The sequence below is a fragment of the Thamnophis sirtalis genome, unplaced genomic scaffold, assembly GCF_051295495.1.
Source record: "Thamnophis sirtalis isolate CommonGarterSnake01/CBP01778 unplaced genomic scaffold, rThaSir2_p1.2 scaffold_5, whole genome shotgun sequence".
NCBI classification, from domain to species: domain Eukaryota; kingdom Metazoa; phylum Chordata; class Lepidosauria; order Squamata; family Natricidae; genus Thamnophis; species Thamnophis sirtalis.
The window spans coordinates 101,559,248-101,572,865 of record NW_028261385.1 but is presented as its reverse complement, the minus strand read 5'-3'; the positions used below and the strand labels follow the sequence as shown (position 1 = coordinate 101,572,865).

At 40.2% G+C, this 13,618-nt stretch overlaps 1 protein-coding gene across 2 annotated transcripts in view; it reads left to right on the top strand.

The window, feature by feature from the left end:
- Window positions 1–12,828, top strand: part of FRMPD1 (FERM and PDZ domain containing 1) — a 67,955-nt gene extending 55,127 nt beyond the window's left edge. For both annotated transcript variants that reach the window (XM_087716315.1, XM_087716316.1), the window contains 7 exons: window positions 654–790; window positions 1,234–1,360; window positions 3,187–3,282; window positions 7,594–7,776; window positions 7,860–8,007; window positions 8,623–9,411; window positions 10,314–12,828. In XM_087716315.1, the coding sequence (XP_087572441.1) occupies window positions 654–790; window positions 1,234–1,360; window positions 3,187–3,282; window positions 7,594–7,776; window positions 7,860–8,007; window positions 8,623–9,411; window positions 10,314–12,622 (3,789 nt within the window). In that variant the 3' untranslated portion in view covers window positions 12,623–12,828. The remainder of the gene's footprint in view (window positions 1–653; window positions 791–1,233; window positions 1,361–3,186; window positions 3,283–7,593; window positions 7,777–7,859; window positions 8,008–8,622; window positions 9,412–10,313) is intronic.
- The last annotated feature ends 790 nt before the right edge of the window (window positions 12,829–13,618 follow it).

Genomic DNA, 13,618 nt, shown 5'->3' with positions numbered 1-13,618 from the left:
TAGCTATCCTGTTTCCTTGAAAATAAGACCTCCTCGGATAATAGGCCCAATCGGACTTTTAAACGCATGCACTAAAATAAGCCCTCCCCGAAAATATTGCAACATAGCAGCAGCCATGAGTTGACCACGCTCGCCGCCTTCTGCACCTCAAAAATAATAAGACCTCCCAAAAAATAAGGCCAAGCACTTATTTCGGAGGTCAAAAGAAAATAAGACCTTGTCTTATTTTCGGAGAAACATGGTATCTAACTCACAATACTCTAAGTCAAAAGCAGCTAAATTGGAAAGAAAGCATATTAACAATTGGCAAAATAATAAGAATATTACTATTAAAATAAACTATGAGTGAATATTATATTTGAAAACAAATACAAATCTGTCTCTAACACACACCTACATATTCTATAATGTGAAATGTTAAAAGCTTATTCTCTATCCAGCTAATGTGTGCATGTGTGTACCAGTTTCAAACTGTACATGACCCAAACAAATTAATTAAACATTGGGCTTTGCAACCAACATAATTGCCAAATAGTCTAACAGTAGAAACTACTTCTTACAATAACAGGATTAGATTAAATCCTGTTTAATGTAACCTGGTGCAAGTGTATGTCTCTTCTCCCCCCTTGTTAACCTGGCCCTGTCCATTTCAGAGCTGTAGTGATGTCCTTCAAGAAAGGTTTGCTGTTGAGATGAAATGCAGTGTCGCGTTACGGCTGGCCGCCTTGCACATCCAAGAACGGATAATCACCTGTGCTCAGCCACAAAAAATATCACTAAAGTATATTGAGTAAGTGAAAAAATATTCGGTTTGTAAAGTCTACTCATTTTATCGGAAGGATGGAAGGCTGAGTCAACCTTGAGCCTGGTGAGATTCAGACTGCCAAATTACAGGCAGCCGGCAGACAGCAGAAGTAGCCTGCAGTACTGCATTCTAACCACTGTACCACTGTACTCTTGAGCCAAGGAGTTCAAAGATGATCTGTCATATAGGTTGGTTTTGAGTCGTTTGCATCATTTGTTCTCCTTGACTGTCCAACTCAGGTGGATGCCTGTTGTTGAGAACAATGCCACTTCTGGTTTTGAAGGCTAGCAATTGCTGAAGCCTACAGTGCATTGCAGTTGTGAACTCTAAATCCTTCTGTAACAATTATAGGATGGTGATTGCAAGTTCTGCCAGATGATCATTTCAGGATAGTTTTTTCCCCCCTCTCTTTTTTCCTTATGCTGCAGGAAGGATTGGGGAATAGAAAATTTTATTTCTCCAACTCTGCTCCGAAACATGAGAGGCAAAGACATCAAAAAAGCTATTAGTTTCCATATGAAGAGGAATCATCTTTTGCTGGACCCAAGGCAAAAGGTAAAGTGGCTTTAAGATATCTGGAAAGGTCACCTTCTAATTGTCTATGGAGATTCTCAGTCATCCAGGTCATGGTTATCCCAAAGGTGCTTTTTCAAGAGGCAACTGGACTTTCTGTTTTTTCTTTGAAGATGTTTTGCTTCTTGGATGAGAAGCAAAACGTCTTCCAAGGAAACCTCTTAAAGATTTAAGTGCCCCTTGAAAAAGTACCTTTGGGTCACCTTCTAATGGACCTTGACTCTGCCATCATCTTCTTTGTTAGATCCTTTTTATTCCTGAATTATTCTTATAGAACCTATTTTTTCCTTTCCCAAATACCAATACTTACTATTGGAAAGCAAGGGAGTGCAATGGCTTAAAGATTAAAGACATTAAGCTTGTTAGCTGGAAAGCTGACAGGCAGGGTTTGAGACCAGAATCCCATGTGAGCACCCATCTTTGCCTCAGCTCCTGCCCCTCTAGCAGTTTGAAAGTATACAAATGTGAATACATAAATAGGTACCACTTCGGTGGGAAGGTAACAGCGTTCCATGTGCCTCAGTAGATAGGCTGGCCACCTGACCACGGAAATGTCCTCAGGCAACACTGGTTCCCTCTTTAAGAAATGGATATGAACACCGCTCCCTAGAGTTGGACACAACTGGAGAAATCTTTCATCTTTACTGTTGGAAAGAATAAGGAAGAATAGAGAATGTATTTCTATAATAATAAAATCAGTTCTTTTATTAGTAGGACCAAGATGGCACAGGGAGAGACTAGAAAATATTAGTGGCCAGTAAAGTATAAAAAGGGGAGTAGTGTGGCTGTGTGTACAAATACAAATGATCACGTCATTGACTAAAAAGTGTGATTTGACCTCTCTGTGAAAAATTAATACCATAATAACACTTATGTTCCAAGAGCACAATGATGGATCCCTGGGGAATTTTAGGATGTGCATATGCTGTCGGTAAAAAAGTAGGCCAATACCGATAAAGCTGGTTAATAATTGTCTATCTTTGTGATTTGAATATGGGTTTGTATTTATTGGGAATCAACTAGTCTCATATTTTACTGTATTGTTCAATGCTTGGGATAACATCATTAGTTAAAAGGAAACACAATATTTCTGTGCTGAATATTACTCTGTGGTACCTTCAGAAATACTGACTGTTCCCAAGACCACAGATAGTCCTCATTTAATGAACACAATTGGAACCAGCAAATTTGGTCACTAAATAAAGCAATCCCTAGGTGAAACTACAGCTTATGATCTTACTTCAGCTTTCATTTTCTTTATGATCTGTAAAGATAATACATGTGAAGATTGGTCATAAAGTTACTTGTTCATCACTGCTGTAACTGTGAATAGTTGCTAAACGAAGCAGTCAGTAAACAAGAACTGTCTATATTTCTGATTCAGAGATGCCTTATAATACTGGTGGACAATTGGAACATTTGCCCCATTATTGTCCCAAGAAGGTAGTGGTAGTACCCTGTTTCCCTGAAAATAAGATCTCCCCGAATAATAAGCCCAATCAGGCTTTTGAGTGTATGCACTAAAATAAGCCCTCTCCCCAAAATAAACCCTCCCTGAAAATATCACAACACAGCAGCAGGCATGAGGTAACCATGCTCGCTACCTCCCAAAAAATGAGGCCTAGCGCTTATTTTGGGGGTCAAAAGAAAAGAAGACCCTGTCTTATTTTCAGAGAAACCCAGTAGTAGCTTGCCATATTATCATTGAACCCAAATTTTATTGTATGAGAGTAATAATGTATAAGAGGCTGTGGGTCTACCAATTATGAAGATCTGGTTGTGTTAACTTTGCTTTTCAACAATTGCAGAATCTCCTTTCGGCAGCCCAAGTGCGATTGTGTTACCTGCAGATTCTTGGAGACCTGAAACTCTATGGAGGGAAAGTCTTCAATGCCACGCTCATGGTAAATTTATGATGTCTAATAGAAAAGAAAATAAGTAGTTCAGGGCTGAGCTGTTGGGTTCTCTGATGTTGTTTTTTTCTTGCAGATATAGGTAGTCCTACTTAGGACCAGCAACTTTGCTGCTAAGCAAAGCAGTTGCTAAGTGGGAAATCAGATGACTGCAACTGTTTTCCAGCTCAATACTGAGAAGATTAATCAATTTCACACTTTTGGCTTTTGTTTGCCTTCCAACTACTCTCCACCATTTGTAGCAATAGCCTTTGTATTGCTGGAATACCTGCTAATGTCTTGTACTCATCAAAAGCAATGTGAATGCCATGGGCACACTAGCCAACAACTTACTCTCTTGAAATCCCTTCCTCTCCAATCTTCTTCTTCTTCTTCTGCAGGGGGAGCAGATGGAAAGGGAAAAAAGCAAGTGGTTTTCATTGACAATCTCTCTGTTGCCTGATCCTTCCCCTTTTCCCATAAGGAGAGATATTGGAGAGGAAGGGATCACAAGAGAATAAACTGTTTGATCATCTACATATTGAAAGCTATGTAATCACCCTAGAAGTCTGGGTCTGGAAGCCTCAGACATGCTATTCAAACAACTTATAGTGCTGTCTTGACATTTCTTCCTTTTCAATTTCTCCATTCTGCAATGCAGGAGGGGTATTTGGAGGGACGACAATTTCAGTAGGCAGTCTCTTCTTTACCTCACACTTTCCTGCTGCCAGCACAATCTGCTGGCTGCTTATACTGTATCTACACCCTAACAGAATTAATCAAAGAAGAAAAAATAGGAGTCATGTACACCATTCAATGTAAGGGTTGTTACAGCCCCTATATAGGCCAAACAGATGGCAGACTGCACCACAAACATCAAATAGCAGAAAGAAGACATGAACAGTGCCTTGATCTTGTAACACATAGACAGATTTGACCATAGTTTATACTGAGACACTGTTAACATTTTAGAATGTTAGGCAATTCCTGGAATGTGACCTTCACACATATCAGTCATCAATAGACACACAAACTCTATTTACACACTATTCAAAAGACACAATCAAAAGCTAGAAAAGAAACAAGAGCCTAGAACACATCCTGTTCCCAGCAGCCAATAGGCAAAAAAACCACAAAAAACAGGACTAGATAAACATCCAGGGAAGAAATAATACCTTAACCAAGGAACCACAAAGGAAGCCACAAAGATTGGCAAGTCAAGGCGCTTAATATACATATATAAACGGCAGCGAACCCCACTCTCCTTTCCACTGATGGTGTTATCCAGCCTGGTAATGAAATTTCTGCAAGAAAACATCCAAGCTCAAAAAATATCAAGGACCAAGAAGTAGAGATTTATTTTTTTACAGTAAAATAATAATATTATTATTATTTTTAGTGAATGTCTCAGCCTTTTCACCAACTCTTCATGTTACAGCATGAAAGCTAGATCATCCCTGTGATTTATGGGGTTTACTCAAGATCATTGGGAATGTCATGATGCAAGGAAACAGTTTGAATCCTTTATTTCAATTAGCTAGGTCTCTGTCTTAGAATGATTTTTAAGACCCCTTGTCATCATTTGCACCTCTTACAGATTAAACAAGGCAGTTATTTGATGTTTATTGATTAGAATTGAACTGCTTGCCATATGAGCCAAAATAAAATTCAGTGATCAAATGCCAGGACACAGATTGCAATAATGATGCAATGACACAAACTAGGGCATGGGTCCTCAAACTACGGCCCGTGGACTACATGCGGCCCACCGAAGCCATTAATCCAGCCCGCACAGGACCACGAGCTCCCACCCACATCAACCCGTTCACCCTTAGGTGAACCCTTAAGGACTTACCTTTGCGAGCCTTGCAGCCTGGAACTAAAAGGTAAGGCCAACAATTTTGGTCTGCAGAGACGTTCTGGAGGTGTGGGGGGTGAAAAACAGGGTGCAGAGACGCCACTGGAGGTCAAAAAACTGATGAAAACAGCCCGTTTTCCACCTCCCCTGCCTCCAGAAGATAGAGAGAGAGAGAGAGAGAGACAGAGGAAAAGAGAGAGAGAGAGACTGAGACAGAGAAAGGAAGAGAGAGAGGGAGAAAGAAAGAGAGAGAGAGACAGAGAGAGACGGAGAGACAAAGAGAGATTTCTCAAGCTCCTTGGGGCTGAGAAGAATTGCTGCAAAACTGAGTTTCCTGAAGTGGACCACTAGACTCCTAAACAACTGAAAAAATGATTTAGTAAAAAGAAAAGGCAACCAAAGGAACAACATGCAAACAAGAGCAAATAAAACATCCCCCAGGAGCAAAACAAATTAAAGTTTAATTTGTGTGCATTGTTCAATGGATTGTTACATTGTCATGTGACTAGGTCAGCCTAGTCACGCCCACCTAGTCTCATGCCCACCTAGCCACACCCACCCAGTCGGTCTGGTCCCCCAACAGTCTGAGGGACCATGAATTGAATCCCTGTTTAAAAAGTTTGAGGACCCCTGACCTAGGGTGTGGCAGTGTTAAATCATCAATCACATCAGAAGATGTTCCCTGCTTCCAATGTGGTGTACAGATACCATTAAAGAAAGAAAGAAGGAGTGGCCCATTTCTGAAACAAAGAATGGCATAGTAATTAATGAATTGAAGCAAGAGCAGGGAGCTATCTCTCTTAGTAATGCTATTGTTCAGCTATTACTTGAAGTATCTCTCTTACTTTCCTGGCTGACAGAGATCTTGTGAGTTTACAATAGGAGGGGGAGGGCCATCTTGAATTCATGGAGGCAAGGCAAGTTGAAAATAAAATAGTACCCATGTAGATGTTTCATATTTTATGCCAATAAAAAATGAAGTTTGTTAATTCTTACTGCATAGCTGCTAGTAATGGGACGAAGTGGTCGTGTAGATGTAAAGATTGTAAACCAAGAACAGTTTTCAACTGTTAACACTTCAAATTGTGCTGGCAACTAGAGAGATGGGGACAGAGCAGACTTTATTTAGCCTTGCGTGAGTATCTCCCAAGGTGAAACAATTGTTCATGGACGTAGCAAGTTTCAAAAATACTTTTTGCTGTTAATGTTTAATGTTTAAAGAATATTTTAAGAGTTCTGAAATTCAATATCGACATTAGAAATGTCAAGCCAAGTCTTTTCTGATTCTGACCTTGAAATAACCAGTAACCTGTTTTTCCTGAAGTCCATGTATGACACTATTTCTCTTTTGGTTGACAAAGAAATAAATAGACCCTACATCTTTACATCATAATCATTTCTTCATGACCATTCAGAAAGGGGCCTGATGCTACATATAGAGTCAGATGACAAACAGGTTGCTGAGTGTTTGTTGGTAAATGGTTGAGTGCCTATATTTTGAGTCTCTGGATTCAACTCTCTACCCCATTAGTGTGTCTTTGTATAGATAACACATAAGATCAGTCCAGAAAGGCCTACCATCGGAGACCTTGAGATGAAGCCACTGTTCTCTTCCACCCATTTCTTCCCAGTACCAGCCTCCTGCCAATTAACTGGTTGGCCAGTCATCTTAAAAGCTGTGAGCATTTCTCAGGCATAAATTGTGAGGGGCCTACAGCTTAATCATGTCTGTTAAAATGAGCTATGATGATCCAAAAATGTTCACTCAGAAACAATTATGTGGAAATAGTAATTTCCTCAATTGATCAGTAATATAGAAAAAACAGATCTTCTACCATCATCCAGTGCTGGAGTTAATAAATGAAATAACTGAGTAATTTCCTGCTTTCCTCACTACAGTACAGCACAAATGATGGCCAGTAACTTTCATAAAACATTGAATTGTGTTAAAGTGAGCTGTTCAATTCCCATTTAGGTTTTTGTAATGCTTTTGTAAACTTTTGGCTGCATTCATAAAGCATAAACTGTTGTTTAACTACATATTTCTGAATTAATGACAATTAATTTCACACATGCTAAACATTTCTAAACCATTGTTTAGACAGCACAAATGTAAGCCACTATTTGAGAGAGAGGAATGGAGGGAGAGATTTCTCTTTAGGCTCCAATTCTTTGCTGGGTGTCTATCATTTCTTGTCAACAGAAGCACGAATATGAGAAAAGGTTAACTGTTAGCTAATACAGAATATTATTAAAATAACTTCTGAACAGATCAGAAATGTCTACTTGAGACTAGAGTGTATTTAAACATAATGATATGAAAGTTCAAATTGTGTTAGTTCACCTGTGTGTGTTTCTTTACATGTTCAAATTATACTGTATAGATATTGTAGTAGCCACTGAACACATAGGCGTGAGTTTGTTCCTTTCTAAGTTTGGTCATAAGCTGCTTTCCCCCCATGAAGCTACAGGACAGAGAGACATGCATTGCCTTGCTGGTGGGAGCCAAATATGGAATCAGTCAAGTGGTTAATAGCAAACTCAACATCGTAACCTTGCTGGCGGAATTTGCTAACATAAGCAGAGTGGAGCTCTCTAAAGAATCTGACAAAGTAAGCATGGTGAAGATCTACCTCCAAGATATCAAGGTAAATATATTTCATATCACTTCTGGTGCATTAACTCTGTCAGGAACATTTCAGCTCATCATGTTTCCCGTCTTCTATACAAGGTGCTCACTGTACTGCTGGAGTCCAACAGCGCCAAAGATCTGGCTTGTCTCATCAGTGGTTACTACAGAATGTTTGTAGATTCAAGCAACTCCATATTCATCTGGGAGGAGAGAAAACCTCAAATGCACCGGATCTCTGCTGAGGAAGGTAAAAAGCAAGTTTTTTCATAAATAAGTAAAGGGGTGAGAGGACTGTTCCAAACTCAAAAGCACACCTCTTGCTAGAAATACGTGCATATCTTTAGTACACTAATGTCTCAGTGTGTTGTGTATGCTTCTCTATACAGCTTTATTGCCCCCTTCATTTGTGTGGGCAAAAGCAAAAGGGTTCTTAGAAGCACCATTTGAAATGGTCATTGAGATGAAAGCATGTGGAAGATGTTTCTGTCACATTTGAACATGAATTCATCTAATTTCAGGTGCACGAACCAACACCAGTTACTATTCAAGGCACATAATTTTGCATACAATTAAAATGATCAGGCTTCCTATAGTTGAACCTGAACCTACTTTCCCCCATCCAGATCCCCAAAGTCTCCACATACGGAGACAGGCATTCAAAAACGTCACTTAAGACAGTCCCTGTTATCCTTTGGCTGCTTCTGAGAACAGTATTCTGGATATGTACAGAGGAATCCTTTTTTGCACTTAGCTGTACAGTCACTTTAAGGATCTTTTCAGGGAGGTTTTATTTCATCTGTGTTCTAAGGTTGCTTGGAAGGAAGGAAACAACTCCAAGGAAATTGTCTGTATGTGTTTTCAGGATATGAATCTAGAACCTGCAGTGACTCTGAAGAATCTTCTGAGCTAGATTCCTCCTTGGATCGGTTCTCAGACACACATTCACCTAAGTACAGCAGTATTAGTCCCCCAATTGAGGAGGAAGGAGAGCAGCAAGAGCTGGAGCAAGAAAGGAAGACCTTGGAGGCCAAAGAAATGAGCTTTTGCAATGGGTACAACATAAGCGATAGCCTTTCAGAAACCTCTGATTCAGCCAACACAGAAAGCAGGGGGCCAAAGTCCAGTGGCTCAAGTGACTCTCTGGATGCCTTGGAAGAAGATGATTTAGAAGCGTGCTCAGCAAGCAGGCCGGAGATTTTTCAGTTTTGTAACTCTGCCCTTCAGAAACTGGCCAATAATGACAAGATGCTTTTTAGTGCGGATGGAGATGAGGAAAGCAGAACATCACAAGAAAGTTTTTTTTCTTTCCTCCTGCCATCCCTGGTATCCAGTCCGGTTCTTCCACAATCAGAAGAGGAATCCAAAAGAGAAAACGGTGTGAGCATTCTAGAGTCCAAGTTGGCCAAAAGCAACGCCATGGACTACTACAGCCTCTGTGCCAATCTCTCACCAGCCAGCAGTGGAGGGAAGCATACCCAGAGCAACAGTCCTGAAAGCTGCTCTTTGCAGGAGCCTGAAGACCATGAGAAAATCAGCGAGGGCCAGGCTCCTGTCTTTGTCTTGAGATCTCCCCCTGGCTTTGAAAAGACTAATTCAGATGATAACATCTGTGATGGAAGCAAAAGGATGAGCCCAGCTGAGCCACAAGCAGGTGAGTTAAAAGATAATCCCTGGAGTATCTTTGTTGTGGTAAAGGTCTTTTAAATAGGAATGTTATTTTGACTGCTAGCTTGGCAATCCTTGTTGGTCTCTTTCATATTTTACACCGTTACTCATGGGATCTCACATTCTCACACCTGGTGAGAGGAAGGGGGTAGATGGCTATAGTATCAATATGAGGTCCTTAGAATAATTAAAGCTGATTGAGCAGCTTACTAGCAGTTATTAGCTTTTCCTTTTGTGTTCAAAATATTACTTCTTATATCTGCCCAGTATTTTGTTTCCATTTACACCTAGGTGCCTAAGGCTGAGAGTTAACGGCTATTCCACAAGACCTATTGCAAAAAAAAATCCAATTCAGGGTTTCATATGATTATATTTTCTCTGATGTATTTTTCTTTTAGTTGCTAAAAGAACCAATATATGAAAATAAATTGTGGCGATACTTAACTATTTGTGTTCATGCAACTATAGGTGGCGGAATGATTGTGTGAGAACATTTTAATGTAGTAAAAAAAAAACTAGAAATTTACTACTACTACTAACTACTACCCTGTGATAGCAGAATTTCTGTAGTCTCTCTCAACTTTTCATCCCTTTGTGCCATAAAAAGATACAAAAGTGGATGGAAGAGGATGATGGATAAGTACGTCTCCAACTCTGTTTGCAGTGGTGATGCTTTTGAGCTGGTTCCAATAGATTACTTTTCAGTGACAGGGTGAGAGAGGCAGGACATTAGATAACACCTGACATTTCCCTAGTTTATTAGCTTGTAGAAAGGAAGAAATCGAATAAACCTTTAGACAACTCACACATAGCAACAGCAACATAAATCTTTTGAAATATGACAAAAAAGGGATTCTCCATATTTATGGCCTCTTCTTTATTTTTTAGGTTCTGAAATTCTGCCCCTACACCGTTCCCAAGAGTTGCCATCTTGTGGCAGTTTGGATGAAAACATCCTGTCAAGGCAAAGTAGAAGGATGAAATCCAAGCTAGGAAAAGACCCAACGTGTGCCAATAATTTGAGGAAAAGAAGGTCCTTCCTCGAGACAAATTATACTTCCCAAGTTAGTTTCCCCAGCACTTCACCTGAAGCGCTGGAAACCAGTGTTTGTTGCAATAAAGACACTACCATTTCAGGAATTTCAAACCCCGCAGCTGAGTCTTTATGGAAGGAACCCCAGCAAATTCCCAATCTTCTTGAAGTCACACAGAAAACCCAGGTGGTCCAAAATTCAACCTCTTCATCTGATTCAACAGAAATGAGGCAGAATTCATCAGTACTCAATTCAGTCTTGTGCCTGGCCTCTGCGCAGGCAAGTGGAGGAAGTTTAGACTCAAGCGATTGCTCTTTAGATTCTTTTTATATGCCCCCTCATCACAGTCCACATTTAAGTACACCAGAAATTAATTTTCACCTGGAAGGTCTTGATCCCACTTGTGAAATAAAAACAGAAAAGCTTACAGAAATAGCTAAGCAAGTTCGGGGACATTGTGAAGTAAAAGCAGAGTGTTCTGTAAAGCAAGGACTTGACAAAAAAGTGAGGACAATCAAAGCTACGCCTCCAACAGGAGTCAGTTATGTATTGATTGAAGAAATAATACACACTACTACCAAGCCTTCTGGGTCTCAGAACAGCACCCAAGGCAAACCTTCGTCTTTCGCCCCAATCTTGGACCTGGATTCTCTCCCTGCAGAGAAAGCTAAGAAACAGGAATGGGTTATGTTAGATCCCTGCAAGAGAGCCAAAGGTGACTCCATCTTGTGTGATTCCGGCCAGGCCCATGGAGACTTAAAGCTTGAAGAAGGTATCAGCCAATTGTCAAAAAAGGGTGCTGCACAGAAATCGGGAGATGAAAAACATCTGGGGATTTCAAATGTAACTCAACTATTTTTCAACTGCAGTGATACATCAGGCCAAATTTGCTGGCCAAATTTCAGTTCAGCAGCAGAAAATGCAAAAAGCTGTCAGCAATCAGATCATGAGTGCCAAGGAATTACTAGCCGAAATGGCCTAGGCGTTAATAATTTAGCTTTAAAAGATGGCATTATAAATCAAGTCCCAGCCCACTTATCAGCTGTGAGTATGTCTCATAATCTGTGCCAATCTACAGACATTGCTGGTGACTTTAAAACAAGGGGGGGAAACCTCACAGGAAATGCTCTCCTGAAAGATGATAATAAGAGATCCAGTTCACTAATGGTTTCCTCAGAGGAGAACACAGAACAAAGCAAAACTGATAATTCAGCTGAACAGGGCTACCCTTCATTTGACATTTCGTCTAAAGCAGCCAGGCCCAGTGGGAAAAACTGTACTTCAGATCTATCCTTTCTCTCTTCTGACAATGCCACTGGAGGTGCAGTGGCTTTCAGTGACACAGGTCCACCAGGTTTAGTGAATTCTGAGGAAACATTTATACCCAGACATAAACTGGAGAGATGCAGCTGCCAGTTGTCTTATGCAAGCTGTTTCCATGGGGTAGACAATGAAGCAGAATTAGACAGCACCAAACCTTTCACAAGTAGCATTTCTGAAGGACCCTTAACAACTCCACCTTCAACAAGAAACCCACTGCCTTCAGATTTTAATCCCACCAGGCACCACCAAGAACATATTTATATGAATGGGACCCCCAGAGATTCTCAGAATCACAGATACCTCCCAGAATTGCCTATCAAAGAACTGAGCTATATGAAAGAAAAATGGTCTATCTCGCCACTTGACTTCTGCCATTTGTTAGGAGATGTAGTAGAGCTAAAGGAAATTTTAAGGCGGTCTTCAGGAAACCAAAGAAAACATCCAGTGGAACAATGTGCTGCCTTTTTTTCAGAAAACAAGAATGCCTTGTATGTGGAATCACAGAGATTGTTAGTTAATTGCCAGAAGATTATCGAAGCACAAGGGCCTTCTCCCGAGACACCAGTCATAGTTCAAAAGACCTTCCAAAACCTTCTCCAGTTGACGGAAGTATGCCTACAGTTCACAGACTGTGACTTTTGCAGTAATGGGCACATAGACCTTAAAATCAACCTGCGGGATGTTTTATGTAGCTATCAACAGTTTTTGGAAGCATGTAGGCAAACTCATGAGAAGGATTACTCCAGTCTAAGCTTAAAACTTTGTGTGTGTCAATATACAGCCCTCACTGCTTCCCTTTTCTGCCTTACACAGCAGTTCAAAGCTTCATCCTGCACATGAGATGGATTTGCTAAGCTGTCTCTTCCTGCTTCTCCTTTCTTTGCACTAACAGTACAGCTATTGTTAAATTCATTATAAAGAGAATTAGCTATTTTGAAAACTTGCATTTTTTTGTGACCTTCTGAGTTGGCCTGATAAATGTATAACCCTGGGAGATTCTAATAAAAGCAGGGGATGTATAAAAGAATGGCTTGAAGGAAAACTGAGGCAATTGTTTGGTTTCATTTGTCAATGGATATTAATACTCAAAGCTTGAATGAAGTCAAAGGAATAAGTCATTTCTCATAAAAGTCAAAGACAGTATGTTAATTCACATCCAATTTTACTCCCCCCCCCTCCCTTTAAGTGAAGAAGACACAAGATCAATCTTTTCTGAAGGTCTTTTCAATGTTAACTGCTGTGAATAAATGCTACTTAAGAATAGCTCAAAGAGAATGCTGTACGTCAACTGGACAGATCTTCTGAACATATTATCCTACCATGTTAGCGTGTACCAAGTTGTGGAAATGTTGATCAAGGTTAAAGAAACCGTACCATAGGTACCTGTCTTGTGTGGGACTCTTCTTTCAGGTGTTTTAAATAAATGCACCTGGAGTATGTTTCAAAGATACATTTTTTTAAAAAGACCCAGTGATGTGTAATTGATAAGATGCTGGACTAACACCAAAGAAGGTAAACAGATTCTTGTTTACCTAAGCCATGGAAGTTCACTTGGAAACTTTGGGCCACTCACTCTTTCAACCCAAACTGTCTGACATGCCAAGGGTCACAAGCAGTGAAGCGTCATAGGCAGTACAGTGGTATAATGAGCTGCGAGAATAACCTTGGAAAACGGGAAGAAGAGCTGATGGCCTACCATGGCCCTGCCTCCTGTTTCACAGGATTGTTTTCACAGCCTATTACAAGTGGTAACAACTTCTTCACTTCATTGCTTTTACTTTCGATTTTAAAGAGATGCTATGCTCCCCTTTAAAAGAAAAGACAACTTTTGAACAG